Source organism: Physeter macrocephalus, chromosome 2 (assembly GCF_002837175.3).
Source record: "Physeter macrocephalus isolate SW-GA chromosome 2, ASM283717v5, whole genome shotgun sequence".
NCBI classification, from domain to species: domain Eukaryota; kingdom Metazoa; phylum Chordata; class Mammalia; order Artiodactyla; family Physeteridae; genus Physeter; species Physeter macrocephalus.
In genome coordinates, this window is record NC_041215.1 from 75,886,638 (window position 1) to 75,909,629 (window position 22,992).

The following is a 22,992-nucleotide window of genomic DNA, read 5'->3' on the forward strand; positions in this document are numbered from 1 at the left end:
TCTGGGGCTGACCCTGCCTGCATTCCCGGAGTGGTTCTGCCTTCAAGGGGCCTGGAGCACAACCCAGGCACCTGGGGCTCCGGCGGGTAAAGGGCCCAGGGCAAAGGCAGAGTGACTGGTGCAGCCCCGGATTGTACCCTCAGCTTCAGCGATAGCTTCCCTCTCAGCTGGAGCTCTGTGGAGTTGAGTCATATGTCATCTGTCAGTGTGGAGGTGGAGGGCTGGCCCTGGAGGTGACGGTGACTTGTTGTTACCCTCCTCCTGGCGGGTCTAAATATAGGACCCCGTCTGAGGCCTCAGCTCCCCCCTTCCCCATCCTGCCTTCTGTTCAGTGCTAAGTAAGATGTTTCAAAGTAATAGCCTCTGTGAGCATTTGGAACTTTCCAGGCTGTCCTCCCACCCCTCTTTGGGGAGGTGAGAAGGGCAAGACACCTGCTGTTTCCCCTTCTTTATCCACCAAAGAGGAGGAGCTGTCCCTGCAGGGGCAGAAGTGTTTGCTGAAGAAACGTCAGAGCCCGCCTCTGCTCCTCCTGAGCTCTGAGTCTCAAATCACCTGGTGGCTACCCTCTGGTCAGTGCCTCCACTGCGCCACCCAGGGCATAGGGGCTCAGCCCCAACAAAGGGAAAGGGAGTTCACGGCTAGGCCAATGCTGCATCGGCTCCTGTGTCCCACGGTCCTTGAGCTGTCAGAGGAAAGAAAAGGGAGGCGGGCAGTCAGCATTAGGAATGGGACCCAGAGGAGCCTTGGGGTGGAGATGAAACAGGAGCAGGTAGGGGTGTGCAGACTTGTATTTATGGTGCTCTATTATGGCCCAGCTTTTCCCCACACCTTCTTTAGTTTTAAACGGTTAAAGGAAATCACTCTTTGGTAGGAATGTGTGACATTCCCAAGGGCGTCCTGGTTTGCCTGGTGACATCAGCCTGGGAGAGGACAGAACCCAGAGACTACGTGCAGATAAAGGGGTATGCCTGTGCGGGAGCATTCAGATATTCTGTTTGATTTGGTTCCCTTCCTGTTTTTCAGATGTACTGTAGAGGAGAACCCCCCCTCCCCAATTAGTTTCTTGTCATGGGCTTATGCTTCAGTTCCGTTACCTACTAACTGTATGACTTTGAGAAATTTCTTAGCCCATCCGAATCTGTTTCCTCACCTGGGGTGAGAATACCTGACTTAACAACTGTAAAATGAACTGAATTATAGAACTCCTACCCATTCTTTCCTTAACTGAACTCTGGTAGAATTGGAGCACTAGCTGACAAAGGAAAGGGGCAGCGGAAGGGAAAGTGAGGGGACAGGGGAAGTGAGAGGCGGCAGGATCTCCATCTGCTTAAATGGAGGGCGTGCTTACACGCTCAGAGTATGGTGTGGCTATGGCTTATGGAACACGAAACCCCTTTGGCAATGGCTCAGCATTCTGTGTACTATAATAATCCCCAGGAGATGCTTCCCTCATGCGGGAACCATGGAGTTTGCTCCTGGTTTGGCCACGAACCAGCTCTGTGACTGTGGACAGGTCAGCTCTCCCTCAGCACCTTAGTTTCCTCCTCTGTGAAATCGGGGCGTTGACTTAATGAATCCTAGGATCCCTTCCAGCATCCATCTCTGATGTGGGGAAGCTGCTGGAGCCAGGGAGGGTGGTGGGATATCCTGGGTCTCTAAGCAAATGTGTTCCTTTGGAGCCTTTGAGTACTAAGGACACATACAAAAATTTGGGGTCGCTGATTTACCTTTCACAGGGGAGTTCTGTGATACTGGTCCTGAGTTTGAGAGCAGGGCTTACCATATAGTTAAGTATAAGTGATATGTTCCCAGGGCTTTGGGGAATTTAAGTGCAAAAATCAGTGTGTATGCTGGCCTCAAACCCAGAACAGTCGCCCTTTGCCCTCCACTAGCCATGGTGGGAAGTGGTGTTGTGTATGCGTGTTCTGTGTCTTTTTTTTAAAAAAATTAATGAATTAATTAAATTTATTTATTTATTTTTGGCTGTGTTGGGTCTTCGTTGCTGCGCGCGGGCTTTCTCTAGTTGCGGTGCACGGGCTTCTCATTGTGATGGCTTCTCTTGTTGTGGAGCACGGGCTCTAGGCGCTCTGGCTTCAGTAGTTGTGGCTCGTGGGCTCAGTAGTTGTGGCTTGCGGGCTCTAGAGCACAGGCTCAGTAGTTGTGGCGCAGGGGCTTAGTTGCTCCACGGCATGTGGGATCTTCCCGGACCAGGGATCGGACCCATGTCCCCTGCATTGGCAGGCGGATTCTTAACCCCTGTGCCACCAGGGATGCCCTGAGTGTTTTTAATTTGAACTTTGTTTTATTTTTCTAAAGGCATAAGCTGAATGTTACAATCCTGAGAAAAGACTTGTAGAACATCATATTTTAATTAGAGACCTTTCTGAATTTCATAAGAACAGTATAATTTAAATTATTTCTGGAAGTTTCTCAGCGTACAAAGTATAGATTCAGTTCTAGTCTTGAGTTTTATGAATGAACTAAAAAAAAAGAGAGAGAAAAAAGAACCCCCATAGATTTCAGTTCTTCTAGTCCACGTCCTCTTAGCAAAAAAACTCAAATCTCAAATGTATCCTCCCTCAAAGTTATATTTCATCCAAGGGAAGAGATTTCATGTGCTTGTTCAGTATCTCAGCTTGTAACTCTTTAAGATGTTTGTATGTAAAACTGATGAATAATATTTGCCACTGGAATATCTATAACTGCAATTTACAATTCCAGGGAAATTCCATTTTAGAAATCTTTATGATCAATAACATTTATTACTTATGCTGTGTGAATTATGTAAGCAAAATTAAGAATCCTATTTGCCTTCCTACCTCTCAGCCCATCTTATTTGCCAGTGTATTGACTGTATTTTGGGGCTCAAGGTCAGCCAGAGATTAATAGCTTTAGGTTTATTTGCTTTGCCTCTTTGTAAGCTGAAATTTAGCTCTTGAGATAACAGCATTTTGCCTCTGTACTTGAGTGAAATTTTAATCTTGACCTTTGGTTATAATTTTGGATCACGTGATCAATTCTAGTAAGATGAAAAATCATATCATATAAAGCAAACCTAATTGCATTTTTAATGACATTTAAAAATATTAGTGGAAAAATAAAATAGTCTGAATAACATCTATTGTTTTTTAAGTTTGGTAAATCATTTTTTATAAGAGCAAAAACATATTTTTCCTTATGGTGGATGGTGCTACTATAATATTATTTGCTTGAAAGTATTGGTTAAAAATCACATTATTGAAAGAGATTTCAGCCCAGCAGCTCTTTGATATATCATTTGATAAATGGTTTAAATTAAATAGGTTGGAGAAATCTAGGTCTTCTGAATGCAGGAGTTCATACGTTGACTGGTTTTTATCCCCTTTACATCCAGTTCAATACAGATGTTCTTTATAGATAATGAAGTCTTTGAGATGAGGAGAAACTGCTCTCTAAGGTTCTTATAGCCCAAGTCTTTCTGCAAGAGATAGAGGGTAGATCTCATCCCCTATCTTGGGAACTTTATCAGTAAGCCCTACTCTTGGTCTAGGCTGAAATGAAACTGTAATCATGGGGCATTTCATGGGATCGTGGTGGCCTGAGAAAGTGTAAGTACTAACTCTAGTCTGGTGCTTACCATGGAAAAGAATATGGTTGAGAAGAGAATTTCTTTAATTCTTTTTAAATTCTTGGGACCCTAGTTTTACAACCAAGACAACACCTTTAACCTGTCACCTTGCTGATGAAGAATCCCCACAGCCAGTACATACCCCTGAGGAAGGAAACACACCCTTGAAGATCAAGGCAAACTTTCTAATACTTATTTACATTTTCAAGACAGAAAAACAGACAAAATTTCTTCTTTTTTTTTTTTTTTTTTTTTTTGTGGTATGCGGGCCTCCCTCTGCTGCGGCCTCTCCCGTTGCGGAGCGCAGGCTCAGCAGCTATGGCTCACGGGCCCAGCCGCTCCGCGGCATGTGGGATCCTCCCAGACCGGGGCGCGAACCCGGTTCCCCTGCATCGGCAGGCGGACGCGCAACCACTGCGCCACCAGGGAAGCCCCTCTTCTTTTTTCTTATAGTAATAATCCATGTTCCCTGTAGACATTTTAGAAAATGCAAAAAGTTTTAAAGAAGTAAATAAATAAAATGGATATTACCCATACATCAGTGACCTAATGATATCTACTATTCACATTTTGGTGCCATAGAAAAAGCTGGGTAACCTGCGTTTTCCTAAGCAGTGCTTCAGATAAGACCCATGAGGAAGGGATTGTTTAGTTTGCATAGGAAGAAGAGATACAGGGAGATTAAATAACTTGCTAAAGTTATCCAGTGAGGGGGTGGCAACCAAAATGAAGATGGCTTGCTCTGGGATTTTCTTGCACCATCCAGAGGTGCAAGTCTTTTCACAGTCCCAGAGCTTTTCACAGTTATTTTTCTCCAGCTCATGGCTGAGGAAAGGGCCAGCCTCCTCAACAGAACTCACAGGACCATGCCCGGGATGGATAAGGAGATGACATGTGTCAAAGCAGTTGCGTTATCAAGTTGTGGGTGCAGTTTTACCCTATAAACTCCTTTAGGAGAGGGGAGGAGGGAGTGACTGGGGAAGATTTAGAGTCTACGACTTTGGAACCCGTTAGCTTGAAGAAGGCTTACGGAGAGCTGCCCTCACAAAGAAAGCTGACTGTGGCCTTTGCTACAAAGACCAATAGAGCTAAACTATAGTGAAAACTTATTTCTTGTCCTTGGTTCCCTCCAGAAAGAAGTTTTGGGCAGCCAAGGTGGTAATGACCAGCATTTGGGAGGCTCAAGCCCACCTCTGGGTAAAATTGGCATTGAGCACTGAGGCTGTTAGTGCATAGATATTGCTAGTTATCCGAGCATTAGTGTCTTTCCCCTTCCTAAAATAAGCAGCAGTGTAGTCTAAGCGTATCAGAAAAGCCATAAGTTTGCATTTCAAGGTAGGAACGTGGACATGCTCCATTAACCAGCATCCAAACAATTGCTCTGTTGCTGAAGCTCATCTTCCTTAACGGAGGTATCGTCAGAGCAACCAGCATCTTTTCATAGACCTTAAGACCTTCTACAAAATACTGGCAATAAAATCCCCTCAAGGTTCCAGCCACCCAGTTCACACCCCAGAATGATATACTGTTCGCTAGGTAAATTGCCTGGAGAGGTTAGTCTCTCAGTTTGAGATATCTTTTTGAGATAAGAAAGCCACTTATTTGGAAATCATTAAGTCACAGAATATTAGAGCTGGAAGGGAGAGTAGAGATGATTCATCCCCACCTTGCCATCTTATAGATCTAGAAAGTGAGGTTACTATAACTAAAGAACCCTCAGATCAAAGTTTTCACGGGACTTGCTCAAAGGGACCCAGCTGGTGAATAATGGAGTTCAGACCTTCTGATTCCAATCCAAAGATTTTTCAACAAAGCGTCTCTGATGAGTGCCACAAATTGATGTGGGTGAGGAAGGAAGAAAGATAAGACATAGTCCTTACCCTGGGTTACTTCTGTTTACTTCAGAGGTCACGTTGATGAGATCCTAAGACTGGCCCCTTTAAAACCTAGAAGAAGTGATGAGGTTAATGATAGATTAACACCAAGTAGATAAAACTACTCATTAAAACTCAGAAACAGTATAAACACTCACCGATGTCATGACAAAGAGTTGAAAATTGTTAAAGGTGAGTATGCAGAAGTATGTAGGGACTTATACATCCTGAAACTCGTTGAGACTCAGCGAGACAATAATTTAATCTTGGAGCCAATAGACCATTAGCAAATACTGCACTAGAGCTCTCTTTATTTTGATTCATTTATTTCTGTGCTCTTAGCCTTTGCCAGGTGCACTAAATATTTTGTAACAGTCTACATACACAGCTTTTGGAACATTCCAGAAGGCATATCCTCTTCATATGAACATGCTAGTGGGACTTTAAAATCAACTTTGGAGAATACTTACTTTGTAAAATTGACATTCATTAGCAGTTTTTCTATTCACAGTGCTGGATTAAGATAAATATACCAGTTTGTTAAAGTTCATGATATATTGGTTTGGCCAGAAAGTTTGTTCGGGTTTTCCGAACGAAATGTAAGATATAGTTACTATAATATAATACTCCATGAAGTCACTGATAACACATCAGTGCTTTATTGTTACCCTTTAGTATATTCTGCTTCTGATCCTGATGGAATTTTGTTTTTCGTATTGCATCTACATGTGAAAAAAAAGAAGTGTTTCCAAGAGCACACATGATTTTCTGTATCTGGTTAGAGGTGGAGCTTAGACCCAATTTGAACTTGTTATACTGCCTACCAAACTGACTTCTTCTTCCTGACTTCCCTGTTTTATAAATGGCACCATCATTCTCCTGGTCACGCAGGGTCATAATGTTAGTCTTCCTTGGTGTGTCCCTTTTCCTAGCCTCCCAAGTCCTGCAAGTCTTCCCTTGAACTCTCTCTCACACCTATTCTGTCACTGCCACCAACATCATTTATACTCCTATGACTGAAGTAAAGGCTTGAGGTAGAGGAGAGAATACACTTGCCTTAGGCATGTCTCCTCCTGGGGGCAGTAGAGGTGAGGTGAAGGAGTGGAAGAGGACAAGGTGTTTGGGGTCCTGGGCCTGTGTCAATACCATTTCAGACTCCTCTCTCCCCACCCCTCTAATATGACTTACAGAACCTGGGAAACCTGGTGCCAGGGCAGTGCACTTACTTGACATTGCCACTCTCCTTTTCTTTGTGGAGCATTGTAACAGCTGATTCAGAGAGCTCTTTGAGAGGTCACTTCCTCCTGGGGGCAAGACCAATCGACCATTTAAGCATTCTTAACTCAGCTTTATTTTACCTAGAGACAAGGAGAATGCTGAGCTAAGGAGAATGAAATTACTTTTTCTCCTAAAGAAATAGTTGCAGACTTTGTTGCTGGATTGATAGGGAATCCAGTTCTAGGATGTGTTGACCTTCAGTTGGGATGCAACCTCTCAGAGTACCTCTTTGAATCCCATCACATATAACCCAGTAAAGAGAGATGGAAAGAGAGACTCCCTCTGAAGAGATAGAGTTTAGGTGACAAAAATCTCAAAAACGTGATTAGTTTGGTCACAATATGTGTACAGATGCTGATAATTCAACTGTTTCTTGAATATAACCTTTATTATTTAGAGTACTTTTATCACATTGTGATAATCTGTTTACTTGTCTCTCCTCTGCCTGCATTCAAATTCTGTCCCTGACCATGACTAGCTATGGGTACTGGGGAAGCTATTTAACTGTGCTATGCCTCAGTTTCCGTACCTACAAAAGGTGATAGTAGTACCTACCTGACAGAATGATTATATACCTACCTAGTACCATGCCTGGCTCATGGGTACTCAATAATTATTTGTGAGTTATTTTACTAGAGACATTTTCTATAAACTTCTCTAGAAGGCTAAGCTTAAATAATTCCTTTGTCACATTACAAGCTGAGTTTAGGGAAGAGAATTTGGCCAACGGATACTCTTCTATTAATCAGACTGAGCTGAAGATAGTGTGTGACTGTCTGTAAAGAGAAGTGGAAACCAGATAAACGTTTTGAATATTTTATGACAGCACTTGAGAATCGATAGGATGTCTCCATTCCCACATTTGGATGGGTTCTTGGAATTGCCTTCTGTGTCCCATCCAAGATAGCTAGAAGTTGATTTTGAATTTCTTTTTGGAAGTTGTGGACTATGGGCACTAGTTACTTTTTGTTGTCTTGCTTAGCCTGAATTGGTCTCCCTCTAATATCCCAAGCTTTTGGAGCCCATATCCTTTATTGGACATGCTAGTACGTATTGTCTTAGGACATTTATAGTTGTCATGGTTTGTCATTTAATTTATTATAGATTCACTTTAAATTTCACTTGGTCGTAGCTCCTGTTGGGGAAGGATAGAGTCTTATTTCTTTTTCTCTCACAGGAATGTATAAGAATGGTGAACTATTTGCTGATTGACAGGTCTAAAATTATGTTTGTCTTACACGTTTGGAAATGTCATTTCTGGAAGGGAAGGTGGTAAATAGCCTTCTCTGGAGATCTTTTAGAATAATGTAGTTTCTCACCAGATGGAGGTGATGAAAGTGAGATCTTCCGGGGGCAATGTAATGGCCTCTGCTTCCAAAATCGGAATTATTTGGACTTGAGTTTGAATGCATATTTGAAAATAATGTGTTAAAAGTATGACAGGATGTTCTATGGCAGGATAGTCTATTCAGAGGATTGGGCTGGGATCAGGCCAAGGATGCGGGTAACATAGAAAAAGGTTCTTTAGTTCAGAAACCAGAAGAGTAGGGTAGACGGAAATTATAGGAGAAGGAACACCAAGTCTTGGGCAAGATGGCAGGCATGTTTGCCTGGCATCATGAGACCAGTGAACTGGGTCTGGCAGAGAGCAGGTGTATTAGTTTTCTGTCACTGACATCATAATATCACACATTTAGTGGCTTCAAACAACGTGTGTTTATTCTCTAGGTCAGAAGTCTGCATCTTACCCAGCTAAAAGTAAAGTCTCCATTTGGAAGTCTCACAGTCATCTCAGACTTAGTATGTCCCCAGTGGAGCTCCTGCTGTTCAACCCAAACCTACTTCTCCTACTGTCTTCCCCATCTCATTTTGGAATCGCCCAGGTTAAAAACTCTGAACTCTTCTTCAACTCTTCTTTTTTACAAGTCTCATTCAGCAAATCCAGTTGGCTCTACCTTCAAAATTACATAATCAGAATCTGATTATTTCTCACTGTCTCTAGTTTGGATTCCTGCAGTAACATCTTTACTAGATTTGCTTCTTCTATTCATGTTCCATATTATTGTATCCTCAGCACAGTAGCCTGCTAATACATAAGCCAGATCCGTCACTCTTCTACTCCCCATGGCCAGTTGGTCCATCTTACTCAAAGTCAAAGACCTTCTGATGGCCAAAGAGGGCAGGCAGGACCATCACTTTGGTCCTGCTGTGGTCTCCAGTGATGCTGTATATCTACCTCGTAGGCTGTTGGACATACATCATCAGACTCTAATAAAAGTCTCCCACCTGCTCATAGCCATGGGTCCTCCTTGGTCAAAGAAGCAGATTTAAGGTCAAATAGGAGCATTTGGTTCCTGCACAGCCTCTAGCCCACCGCTGCCTTCTCCTGACCCCACTGTGATAGCCACCAGAGTCTAAGTGGTGGGACTTTTCCTGTCTGACTCAAAACGCTGATAGAAAAAGATTTCCCCACAAGGTTCCATACTTTCCAAACCAATGACAAGCCCAAAGGCATTTTCTGGTTCCCCTTTTCTTGCACCTAGTAGAGCTAATACCTGAGGCAGCAGCTGGGTTGAGGCACAAACCAGTTGTTGGGGTTTGAGGAGGGGGCCGATTTTCTTGGAAAAGGGGAACGGGAGGGAGTGGTTCCTATTTTAAGTTAAGCACATCAGTCTCCCAGCAGCTTTCTGCTCAAATGCTGTGCTCCTAGGGACTTTGTGCAGGAGATGGGCATCTCTGAGAACAGTTGCTCCTCACTGTTGAATTCAGCAGCTGGTAATGAGATGAAGGATCTAGACAAAGCCTTTCCTTAAAGGACATCAGGGTGGCTGTGGAGAGGTATTCGCCCTTGTGCCTCCCCTTGCACTGTTCTTGGTATCTGGAGGGTTCAATGCATGTTTCTTGAACTGAACTGATACATTTTTAAAAGTTAATGAGCATATCAGATGATAAATCAATCACACAAATAAGGCCTAGAAAATGGACATCTTATTATTACTGGAATTTAATATCAGTATAGCCAAGGGAACTGAGAAGGGGGCTAAGATCGGCCAAGGGACATCTGCGGTGTCAGTGGGTGGGGTTGATGTGTTGTGTCCTGCTTTTGTCTGATAGGTCATTGCTTGTGAGCAGCAGTATGACTCTTCCTATGACGCTCGCTGTGACGTCTGGTCCTTGGGGATCACAGCTATTGAACTGGGGGATGGAGACCCTCCCCTCTTTGACATGCATCCTGTGAAAACGCTTTTTAAGATTCCAAGGTAGGACACAAGATGGCGCTCTTGGCTCATTAGTTCTTTGTGAAAGAGGCTCTTTAAGGATAATAAATATTTCATAAACAGTTTCTCTCCAAACCTGTGAAAGCCTGATTGTAAAATGTATTTCTTTTTGGGGGGGGGGGAGGTGGGGGCGGATGCAGGGAAGTGGGGGAGAGGGTGTCGCTGAAAGGTAACATATTCTAAAAATGATAGGACTATGTCACCACAATTGCATATTTTCAGTACTCTAATTTTTTTGACATGTTCATTTTTTGCGCTTTGCACAAGAAGACTGAAAATGCGGTGTTGGATTAAGTAATCTGTCTAAATACTGATGTTTTCTTTTTAAATTATATAATCATGTCTGGTTATTTTTATTTTCCAGTTTGAATCTTTTTCCAGTATGCTGAAAAATTTAGGGATGAAAAAAAATGTATACCAGCACTAAAAAATATCAGAAAAATGTTACATCAGTCATGACTTTCTCTCCATCCTTTAATTTCTGTCTCAATGGGCAATTGTGCTGAAAGAGATCTGTTTGAAGGGTATTTAAATGCCAGTTTATTTTCTATTGTCCGTATTCATTAAGGGTTTGTACAAGAGGTTTTGTTGTTTGTCTTTCATCAGAATAGGGCTGATGTTTGGCCTGCTCCAGCCTCTAGTTATAGAAAATGAAGCTCTGGAAAGCTCCATCCAGGAGTGTTGGAGGTTGGGAGATTTGTACCTTCCACATGTCTCTTTCAAAGGAAGGCCCTGGGCCGGCTGGGAGCCATTTAACTGCTTTAACAATACAAGTGTTAACCTTTCCTTATCTGCACAATCACACAGCCATCACAGTCTTTAAAAATGTCTCCTGATTGCAATTTGCATTTCTGATTAGGTCTATTTATATGCAGATGAGGCTCTGTGGCATTCATCATCATAATGTTATCGTTTTATACTTAATCCGGATGTGAACAACCACCCACCATTATTCCCAAAATGATTCCCACCCAAGTCAGAGTTGGGTTTTTTGCCTTTTCCAAAGTACAAAAACAGGTCCTGGTGATTAGGACAAAGCTCCTGGCTTTTAAAATTAATAGTCTGATGAATGTTCAAAACAATGTAAGAATGCAGGACCCCAAAACAGTATTGTGTACAGTAATATGTCAGGAAATGAGAACTGGTATCTGGGATGATTTGTGTGTTTTGATTTTTTATAAATGGTTTACTCTTTATTTACTGTAGCCACATAATTTCTCAGTTATCAAAATTAAGATGTGGTTTCTGATTAACAAGACATGTACTTTTGATAAGAGATCATCTACTTTGATATGTTTTTTCTCTCTGTCTTATTTATTTATTTATTTATTAGTGTGCATTTGTATACAGAGCAACTGTTCAAAAATTTCATAGGGTGATAAATACGAGGCAGCCTAGAAAGTGTATGTGTGTATGTGTGTGTGTATGTGTGTGTGTGTGTGTGTACATGCAAATGTGTATGTGTTTAACAGACCCTTCCTCTCCAATGACTCCTCTTAGCTTGCTTGTGGTGCCCAGCCAAACCTCTGATATCTAATAACCTTTATACTTTCACTCCCCTCGCTTCTTCCATCTTGGGAGAAGCTTCCAGATCTGAAACACAAATAACCAAGCCCCCTACTGCTTGCCTCTGGACAGGGCGAACTTTAGGAACAGAGCAATTGCTAGAAAAGGATCTTAGGGGTGACAAGGATCCTTATCCCAAAGTAGGTTGAAGCTTTCTTTCTTTCCTCCTGGTGTAATCTTCTACCCTTTTACCATCTCTTGGTTCCTGTGCAAGAGATGAATCAGATTGAACTAGGGAACGTCAACACTAGTCGGTTAGCAGGCCCCTCAGTGTGATTACGTGTGCTCGACACTTTGCCTTTATCACAACCTTAAAGGCCAACTGGACATTTCTGGACAGGAAGGATGGAGGTTTTTAAAAAAAAATGTAACATATTTGTATGCACTGTATAGCTTTTTATAATCACTAAGTTATTTACTTTAAAAGTATCCTGTTAATTAGAATCACGCAGTTCTCTTATGAAGGGCTGTGGATTGACCAAGTGCAGTCTCATGTGTGTTCGCGCGCATGTGTATACTCTATCTTAATCTTGAGTGGTAGAAATATATCCTTTCCTCAGAAAAGCTCTTTGATGGAAAGTGGAGAAATATAACATTTATGTATTTTAAACAGGCACTCAGGTTATCTACATGTATGTTTCATGGGGCTTTCTCTCTCATTCTATCTCAGCATTTCCTTTTGTAATAGGAGAAGAGTAAATGACAGGTAATGACAAAAATCCTTTGAATCTATTTGGCTTCAGAATTTTTTTTGGTTATGACTGTTGTCCGTGTTCTGGAATTCTCTTGAATTAAACGATGAAGTCCACTGCAGAGTACTCTTGGGGGCCAAAGTACTGTGTGTGGCTTCCTCCTCTTCCCTACAACCCTTTCCTGACTGGAAATAAATTGAGTAAATTACCAAGTAAAGAAAGAAAAGACCTTTCCTCAGACAGGGAAGAAGTGACTTTCACAAGTTCTAAAGGACTTAGGAATTAATGCAGTGCTGGTTACATGTGAGGTGGGAGCCTCAGATGTCAAAGAAGCAGGTGATCACACGGGTTCCCCAGGCTTTGTCAGAAAATAGGAGTCAAGACCTGCCTGGATGCGCTTGATTTGTCTGCACAGGGGTCTCCTGCTTTCCCCTCTCTGCCTCCACCCACCTTCCCCTTTCTTTTGACCTTCACATTAGAAGATGACACACGGGGTCGTCGTGACCTGTCTTTGAAACACTGCGTGACTCACAATCTTTCCTACATTGCAGACACACAGAAATTGTCTGCTGATTGGCATTAGAAGATGACACATGGGGTCATCGTGACCTGTCTTTGAAACACTGAGTGACTGACAATCTTTCCTACGTTGCAGACACACAGAAACTGTCTGCTGATTGGCAGAGCAGCCACTGTTTGCTGAGCCTGTCAGCATGTGTCATCTTGTCTAACGCCTTTGCTCTAAAAAAGTCACCCCTCTCTGACAGTCACTGCTCTGTCTGCTGCTATTTCTCTCCAGGAGTTAGAAGAGAGGAAAGGAATGAAACCATTTCTCTAGGCATCAGTGGGTTCGACAACATCTCTCTCAGGACTCTCTCCTGAGGACTGTAAATTCCAAAGGCTTAGAAGGATCCTGCAGATGACCAGGATATATTTTTCACTTAAACGGAGATCTGTTTCATAGATTATTTGCAAGAACCCATAGAATTAGGAGTATACAATTATGTACATTTCTTGGCAACCAGGTATCTTTCCTTAGCTTGGAGTCTTTGGCTAATGACCTCTTGGACCTCCACAGATGGGGTCAGGGAGACAGCAGGGACTAGCGTGCGTGTGTTTATTGGACAAAGACTGGGAGCCATGTCACCTGCCCATTTATTTGGGGCCAGATAGCTGCTGTCCCTGTGCAGAGTCTTACTGCACATTGAGTGCTTCCACCGCATTCCTGTGGAAGAATGCAGAGTGTTTTCAAGATTCCCAGCAGAAATGTCCTTGGTTGGGAGTGGATGGGAAAGAATGGCTAGAACATTCCAGTCCCTGAAGCCAGTGATTTTTCCTTCGTAAAGAGAAATTTCCCTGTAGTACACGATTTGGGAAAAGAACTTGTGATAATTCCAATTTATATTCGGGCTTGTTTTCCTCACCAAATTTAGGTTGTTCCAAACTGTACCCAGCGAGTTAGTTTCCTAGGGCTGCCACCACTAATTACCACAAACCTGGTGTCTTAACAGAAATGTATTCTCTCACAGTTCTAGAGGCCAGACGTCCAAAATCAAAATGTCAGCAGAGCCCTGCTCCCTCTGAAGGCTCTAGAGGAGACTGCTTCTTGCCCCTTCCAGATTCTGGTGGCTTCTGGTGCTCTTTGGTTTGTGGCAGCATAGTTCCAGTCTCTGCCTCTGTTTCCACGTGGCTTTCTTCCCTATCTCTCTGTGTCTTCTTTTCTGTCTGACTAGTAAGGGCACTCGTCATTGGATTTAGGTCTCATCCTAATTTAGGATGATTTCGTCTCAAGATCCTTGTCTTAATTATATTTGCAAAAGACCCTTATTCCAAATGATGTCACATTCTCAGGTTCCAAGGGGACATATCTTCAGGGGACCACAATTCAACACACTGCATCAACCAACTTTCATGTTCACCACGTTCCCTGAGAAACTAATTTGGGGGGCAAAATATAGGACAAGTAGCTACATGATGATGGGAAAACAATAGCTTAGATTTATCGAGTGCTAACTATGTGGCAGGCACAGTGCTATGCGATTCACAAATACAAATGCATTCATTCCCACAGTGACCCTTGAGGTAAGTGCTATCACCACCCTTTTTTCTAGAGGAGAAAACTGGAAGCCCTGGGAGAAAGCCGCTGGTCCTGCACCTATGGAAGGAAAATGATTTGAATCTGTGAAGTTTGACTCCAAAGCCCTCATGTTTTGCAACTACACTGAAAAGTTAAAGACCTTCCTTAAATTATACTTATTTATTGATGAATTATGAATTCAGCACCAAGGGGACTGGAGTATAAAGAAATGAATAGGGGGGAACAGTTCTCGGAGCTTTCTGAGAGGCTGTTCCTGAGTTATATTTGGCTTGAATAAAATTTTCCTTTGAAAAAACAAACAAAAAAAGATACAGAAATGAATAGGATATCCCGGCCTTTAAGAAGCTCACAATCCAGCTTCCTTCTCCATGCTCCCAATTTCAAACTGACACAGTAAACCTGAGAGTTAGAATTTTATTCGCATCAGTGAGTGTGTCAGTCAAGGAACTGAAGAACAGAAATCAAGGGTCATCATAGGTGAGCACAGGCCCTCCTTGGCTCATTGATTTATGACACCCAAACCAGAAATCCCTCCCTTCTCCAAACTCCCCTTCAAGCAGCTGCCTTTTAGTTCCTGTTTTAGAACACCTAAGACCAGTGTTTGAACTAAAGAATTTCAGGTTATCACTGTTGGTACCCAGTCCTTTCTGTCCCATCCCACCCTCCTTGCAAAACCTGCACCTGCCATGAACATCAGGGCTGTTTCTGGTAGGGGCAGCATCTCCTCCCTTTCATCTTCCTCTTATTTTTTCAGTAGGAAAACCTTGCTTTGGTTGTGGAGTAGATGGAAATCTCCTTCTGGCATCCTGATTTGGAATGCGTTTTCTCACAGAAACTATTTTAAATGGTTATTTAGGAGGAGGCAATGGAATATCTGAAGTTCTCACTTTTGGTGCATTATTAGACTCTTATGGCCAACTCGAGTTTTATAATTGAGTCTGAGGACATAGCCTGTCTCTAGAACTTCATGCTTATGTAAAAAAATGCTTTCCAAGCTTTAAATTACCCATTTACAAAAGTGCTTTGGAACAGAGTCTGCTGGCGATTTGGGAGTGAGCGTGCCCTCTAATCTAGGATATCTCTAACTCTGTTCATGCTAAGTCAGGCTTTGGGCTGAGTGCTTGAGTTGCAAGATGAATAAGACAGGGTTTTTTTTTCTCTCAGGGAGAACATAGTTTACTGTCCCCTCCCCCATTCATTGGCAGAGGTGAAATGGGCAGAAGTCGGATACCCAGGAAAAAGGAGAAAGGAGGAGAAATCACAGAGGATACTCTTGGGCTACCTGGATGCTGTAGGGCTCAGAAAGCATGAGTCTTTGTGGGTCTCAATGCCTGCAATTGACTCTTGTTCTGAAACAGACTCCCTGGGCTGAGTTTTCTTCTAATTTCATCTGAATTTCTATCATTTTTAAAGGGTAAAGATTTCTTTTATTCTGAATTCCCTAATTCACAAAGCAAATTGTTCCTACATGGGTGGGAAGCCAGCTCCTCAGCTGTGAGAAGATTCAGAGGCAGCAGGGAGTCCTGAGTCACCAGTAATTGTCTTAGTATTACAGAATTGTCACAGGACATTTTCCCTTATGGCTGTGAAATATAAGGAAAAGAAATTAAAGCTAAACTATTGTTGGAGTGTAATGAGTGAGGGGGGGTGGGTGTTTAATGGCACAGTAAGGCTGGGTTTACCCTGGGGAAATTTGGTTTCTCTTTGCCAACCCAGGTCACTTAGCTATTGGCCTGAGCAACAAACCCTCACAATGCCATAAAGCAAGAAGAGCTAGAAGAATTAGCATCATTTAGCATTTATTGAGTGCCTAAGAGCAAAAAAAGTTTTTGCAGTAGCAAAACCATGGTCTTTTATGAGTCTTTTTCTTTCTTTAGGTTTTTTCTAGTCTCATTTTAGTGGATTGTAATCCCTACCCTTCATGATGCCTTGGGGGTGCCCTCCTTCCCTGTGGGGTATCCTCTCCATTTCCTTGAGAACATAACATAGTAGCTGGAGGCAGCTGGCAGAAATGCCCCAGAAGGCTTCTGCTCTGTGGAACATGTTTCCAAACTCTTCTTTAATTTGAGTTGAGCAGCTGGGGCTGTTAGTTCCTGTGGAGGTACAGCTTGATGTCCCTCCTGAATCCTGACAGGCAGGGAAAGTTCAGCTTTGCAGGGTTTCATCTAGGGATCAGGTGGCAAAGCAGGAGCATGCCTCCAGGGAGTGCTGGTCCCCATCCCCATGGAGTAAGAAGCCCACCTTGAGAGAAGGGAAAGGCCAGTGAATGAGAGGTGTTGACTTCAAGCACTATCCGCGTTTTCTCCCTCATGACGCTGATTTCATTATTTTGGCACCACTTTGGCTAATTCCCATTTAGCTCCTAAATGGTGGAGAGATGGGCAAAGAGGGTAGGCAAGGAAACAGAGCTCGAAATAGTACCAAAGGGTTTGAGGCACCCTCATTTCCTCTTGATTCCAAAGAAAACCAGGGAGTAAAGGTGAAGAATAGTTATAAACTGTCTTCATGGGTTAGCATAGTGGTAGGGCAGCGGCAGCACAAGGATGAAGGGTGGTAAGGTGGTTATCTGGATGAAGGCTCATCACAGCTGGAGCTGTCCGTTCCTGGAGAATCCTGGGGTCAGGTGAAGCCAATGGCATCGGAAAGGAAATATAGCGTAGTGGTCAAGCATTGGTGTTTGTGTCGCTTATCTACTGGTAGGTAACAAACCACCCCCAAACTTAGTTGCTTAAAACAGCAATCATTTATTATTTCTCATGAGTCTGTGGGTTCTCGGGTGGATCTTGGCTGGGCTTCCTCGTGCAGCTGTGGTCAGCTGGGGATTTGACTGGGTGCTGGCTGGTCTAGGATGGCCTTGTCTAGGACGACTTGGCTCTGCTACATGTGGCTTCTCATCATCTAGCAGGCTAGCCAGGGCACTTCTCACATTGGTGACAGGGTTCCAAGCATAGATATAGGAAGGGGTAGAAAACTGGGCTATTTTTACAATTCATTTACCTCAGTGTTCTGTAGTCAGTCTGCATGGGTTCAAATACCAGTTCTACTACTTTCAAGCTGTATGAACTTGACCAAATCACTTGTCTCTGCACCTCAGTTTCTTCCTCTGTGAAATGGAGATATGAATGGTATCAGCCTCATAGAGTTGCTGGGAGCAATTAATGAATGTAAATTGCTCAGAACAGTATATAGTAAGCATTCCATTTTTTCTGGCTGCTATCAAAGAATAAAATCTCAAAAGTGTATTTATATTGTAAGGAATTTGCTTTCCCTTGTAGCTCAAGAATTGACACCTTCCATTCAAAAGAACCACCTGTGAGATCAATCATTTGAGGGTTTTAGCTAATTGACTGATGATTATATGGGAAATTGAGAATGAAGACTGATTTCTCAGTAAATCCTTACTACTTCCACTGTGTCTATCTGAGGGAATCTGCCTTGAATATCCATTGTCACAACTCCTTTGTTAACAGACACACTCCTAAGAGATGTGGACCGTCCCCCCCAGTCCCCATACACACCCATGAATGTGGTAATGGGACTGCCCCTTGGGGAGCAGAGCTGGCCTTGGTTCCCATTCCCATTATGTCTACAACGAGTAGTGATACTGTCATCCTCTGAGAACTGAGGCTGCAGGGCTTTTCCTTTCCTCTCAGTTCCATCTTTGTGGCAGCTTTGTGCTTGGTGGGTGAGTTGTGTGATGGGGGTTTGGCTGCCTCCCTCTACAGGGTCCCTTCAGCCCTCTTGGTAGGTACAACCTTCCCCCAGGTTCTGGAAATTTCATGTCCCCAGGTAAAGGGACAATGGTAAGAGCTCTGTCAAGATTGGGTTTCATTTTGCTACCACTTTCTCCTCCAGCGGGAATGATTTCTTTCCAGCTCAGCCTGCAAAGGCTACAAACATTGGCAAAGGGAGACTGAAACCCAAGCCAGGTGAGGGGATTGTAAGGAGAGCACTTCGTTGCTCCAGATGAGTTCAAGTTTCTTGCCTGGGAGGAGTGATACTCCAGGGACTGCGCAGATGAGACTGCTGACCCACTGACAGTGATCTTGGAAGAATTCTGGAGGACAGGAACAGTGTTACAGGAGTGGAAAGGGAGAATGTGTTTTAATTCTTCAGAAAAGGGAAGAAGGCAGGACCTGCAGACTACTATTTGGTGAGCTTGACTTTATGCTGGGCTAATTATTAAGATTCTTTTTTGTCTTTGAATAGCTTATGAATTCTTAGAAGGAAAAGCTGTGATCGCTAGGAATTGGCATGGGTGCACTAAAAATAAGCTATGTTCGACTAATGTCCTTGTTTGGTGTTACTGCAAAATGAAAGCAAATGGGGACTGTTTTATACAGAATATATTTGGAATATTGCCCTAAGGTTAAAATCTCTTGTGATGTCTTTGTGGCCAAGATGGAGGAACACAGGCTGGAGGATGGTGGTGGTGATGTTGATGGATCATAGCCCAGGAAGAATTGTGTTGAGGAGCACTGGGTAATGGTGTGGGTGTCAACATGGAGGGAAGTCCTGGAGGCCTTGGGCAGGGCTCTGCTGACTGTCCTGCCTGCTGAATGTTTTAAAATGTGTAATGAGTTGGAGGACATAGTAGCCTGTTGGTCACATAAGGGTAGCTGGTATGCTGCATGGCAGACTTGGAATCCCCCAAAGACCTCTACTGCCAAGAACAATGGGATTCTCTAACAAGCAAGTAGGCTTGGAAACTCTGGTGAACTGTATAGGCTGAGAGAGCCACGGCTTGAGAATCCATGGGCGGAAAATGAATTTAATTGTGGCTGTAAGTTCAGTAGGGGTCAAACAGTAAGACAGTCTTTCACGGTTCACGTTTGGAAGTCAGAACAAACACCCGCCTACACTGGCTGCATCCCAGCCAGACCCCCTTTGGAATGATGGCTTCGTTCTGGGCACCACACTCAAGCTGCTGCAGGAGAGTCTTACCCTGACAGACCTCTAGCAGGCCTGAAGCTGGCCTTTCAAACGGGGATTCGGACTCAGCTCTGGTTCTGCTCCTGCTCTGTCACCAGTCCATCCTTTCACCTCTCAGGGGGGCAGAAATGGCACCAGCCTTAAGCAGAATGTTTTGCACTCGGATAACAAGGCCTGTGTAAACCGTTTCCTTCAGCATCCTCCCTACACTTTATGGGTACCAACAGAGAGAAATGTGAGTAGTCACCAACTGCAGGGCCAGAGCCATTCCCTAAGCAGCCAGTCTCACCCAGCACAGAGGTCCTTAATCTTCGCTGCAGCTTACGATCTCCTGGGAGCTTTAAAAAATACCAGCGCCTAGGCACCACCCCCAGAGATTCCAGTGTAATTGGTCTGGAGTCAAACTCAGCATTTATATTAATATATAATTAATTTTTACAAATATATACATTTGTAATAATATGCATATTGTTTTGTATTTTAAGGTTGCCCCAGACGATTCTGAAGTGCAACCAGGGTTGAGAAAAACCCTGCACTGAAACAACTATTAGACTGTTGTTTGTTTATTTATATTTCAAAGCTGCAGTGTCTCCCCTGAAAATTCTGGTTCCTGCCTTCCCCATCCCCACCCCCTGGTTGAGAATCGAGAAATTAGAGGTGTTACGGATGGGAGTGTGTTGTACATTATGAAGAATGTAAAGGCATAAAAAAAGCATTTCAGCAGAACAGTCAGTGGTGATTGTCTGGGGTTGAATTGTGGTATGTCTCCCACAGAAAGATATGTTGAAGTCCTAATTCCACAGGACCTCAGAATTTGACCTTATTTGGAAATAAGGTCATTGCAGATGTAATTAGCTAGGTTAAGATTAGGTCATACTGGAGCAGAGAGGGTCCTTAATCCAATATGACTGGTGTCCCTATAAAAAGAGGGAGATTTAGGGACTTCCCTGGTGGTCCAGTGGGTAAGACTCCGTGCTCCCAATGCAGGGGAGCCCAGGTTCGATCCCTGGTTGGGGAACTAGATCCCTCATGCATGCCGCAAGTAAGAAGTCTGCATGCCACAACTAAAGACCCCATATGCTGCAATGAAGATCTCGCATGCTGCAACTAAGACAGCCAAAATGAATGAATGAATGAATAAATAAATATTTTTAAAAATTATTAAAATAAAAAAAAGAAGAGTGAGATTTGGACCTAGACACACAGACAGACATATGAAGACAAAGACATACAGGAAGATGGCCACAGTGCCACAAGCCAAGGAATACCTGGGCCATCAGAAGCTGGAAGAGATGAGGAAGGAGCTTTCCCTAGAGGCTTCAGAGGGAGCCTGGCCCTGATGACACTTTGATTTTGGACTTCTGGCCTCCAGAGCTGTGAGGGAATGAATTTGTTGTTTTAAGCACCTAGTTTGTGATACTTTGTTACAGCAGCCCAAGGAAAAGAATACAGCAATTTTATCTTGTTTGGAGCTTGTTGGTCCTGGACGGCTGCCTAAGTTCTGATTAGGGCTGGGGGGTTGGGGATAGGAGTGAGATGTTTGGCCTGTAAGAGTCCTGGGGCAAGGGGTAGTGGGGGAGGGTTAGACTGGCTAGACTTCTACTCCCATCAACCCCCAGGGGGTATTTCTGTAGAAATCAAGGCGTTCTTACATACCATGCCTAGCAGGACTCAGATAGGAAGTGGGTACGTGAGAGTTCCTCCACTCCCTTGCTCTGGGCCACTGAGCCAAGACTTCCTTCCCCATCCAGCCCTACCTGGGCAGGGAAGAGTCCCTCCCTTCCACAGTGCTCAGCATGGAGAACGGAGCTCTGCATTTCTTCTCTGAGTTCCTTCCAGACTCTGGACTTGTGGAATGGAGTCCCAGAATGAAAGGAAATGGCTCCATCTGAGAATAAAGGGAACCGCATGGTAGAAGTAGAACTTGGGGCATTGAGAAGTAGCTGTGGTGGCCTATCACGTATCTGGGACAGGTATTGTGAGACAGGTGAGGATGTCCCAGAAGACCCACGTGTCTTCCTGGGCAGGGCCAAGCACAGTGGAGCACAATCCAAGGAGCAGAATTATGTGCTCTCCGTGTCCCAAAGGGCCTCTCCACCTGCACAGAGGACAGATGGGCATCCCAGCATCATGCCTGGTCCTAGCTCTGGGATACAGGTGTTGCCTTCCACCAGGCTTCATCCAGGTTTTGTTCTTTAGCTCCACACCTAGCCTGTGGCCAGTTTAGGGAACGGTGAGGAGTACTGTGTGTGTGGGAGGGTCTCCTCCTGGACCCTGTGACCTTATTGCTTCCTCTGCATCCAAACCCTCAGCTCCTGCTTACGTTGGCCTCATATTCTTGGTGTGAATTCTGGTTCTGCTCTCTGGAGTCCTGGTCCCCTCCTACCCCTCTTTCTGTGCCACCTGTCCCTTGGGTTGGAAGCTCCAGCATGCATGCTGCATTACTTATCAGTCTCAGTGGGTGTGGCCTCTCCTGCTGCCCTTATCCTGCAGTCCACCCCTACTATACGCCTTCCTTCTGGAAGAGTGAGGAGATGGGAAGCCTAGTGTTTGAAGGACTGAGGAGAGGTTTGAAGTTAGTTACCTCTAGGCCACCAAGTCACAGGGAATCTGCCTGATTTGGACATTTCTGGAAGTCACTCAGCATCTGCAGGACAATACTGATTTATATATTTTTCTAATGTCTTCAGGCACAGCCCCATAATAGCAAGATCTGAGGTGCACATCCCCTGTATTAATCTCTTACTGCTGCTATAACAAATGATCACAAATGTAAGTGGCTTAAAACAACACAAATGTATTATCTTACAGTTCTGAAAGTCAGATGTCTTTAAAATCTGACTAAGATCAAGAAGTCATCAGGGCTGAGGTCCATTCTGGAGGCTGTAGGGAAAAATCCATTTTTTGCCTTTTCCAGCTTCTAGAGCCTACCTGCATTCCCTGGCCTCTTCCTCCATCTTCAAAGCCAGCAATGGCTGGTCAAGGCTTTCCCACATTGTGTCACTCTGACACTGGCTCTTCTGCCTTCCTCTTCCCCATTTAAGAACTCTTGTGATTACACTGGGCCCATGCAGGGTAATCCAGGGTAATCTTCCCATCTTAAGGTCAGTTAATTAGCAACTGTCATTCCATCTGCAACCTTAATTCTCCCTTGCTATGTGGCCTAAGAATGTAACCTAACATACAGATTCCGGGGGTTAAGACACGGACATCTTTGGGGTCCATTATTCTGCCTACAATACCCCGCAGAATACTGCCCAGGAATTCTTAGAAATCTTCAAAGGTGTGCTCCATTTGTGGCCACAGCCATTTTGAGCTACCATCATTGTGTGACCTCTGCCTTTTTATTTCTCTCATGTCTGACTCTTCTTTGCCCACATCTATTGCCCTCTCAAACGCCATCTCAACACCCCTGCCTATGGGGCTGCTGGTTCTGGTTACGCCCAAAGGTTCTGGTCTTTGGAGGCCAAAGCACTGGTTCCACCCAGAGGAAGGGAAGTAGCCTCTCTAGCTCTGAGCTAGACTCTGTCACTTGCGTCCCTGTGCAGCTCTACTTGTGCCCAGAGCCTCATCATTTTGGTCAGCTTCTGGCCTTCCTCTCTTGACAGAGTAGCATCAAATCCCTCTAGAATAACAGGTTCTTCTTTTTTTTTTTTTTTTTTTTTT

At 43.9% G+C, this 22,992-nt stretch overlaps 1 protein-coding gene across 1 annotated transcript in view; it reads left to right on the top strand.

The window, feature by feature from the left end:
- Positions 1-22,992, top strand: part of MYO3B (myosin IIIB) — a 511,858-nt gene that overhangs the window by 137,410 nt on the left and 351,456 nt on the right. The window contains exon 9 of the mRNA XM_024122281.1: positions 9,875-10,020. Within this exon, the coding sequence (XP_023978049.1) occupies positions 9,875-10,020 (146 nt within the window). The remainder of the gene's footprint in view (positions 1-9,874; positions 10,021-22,992) is intronic.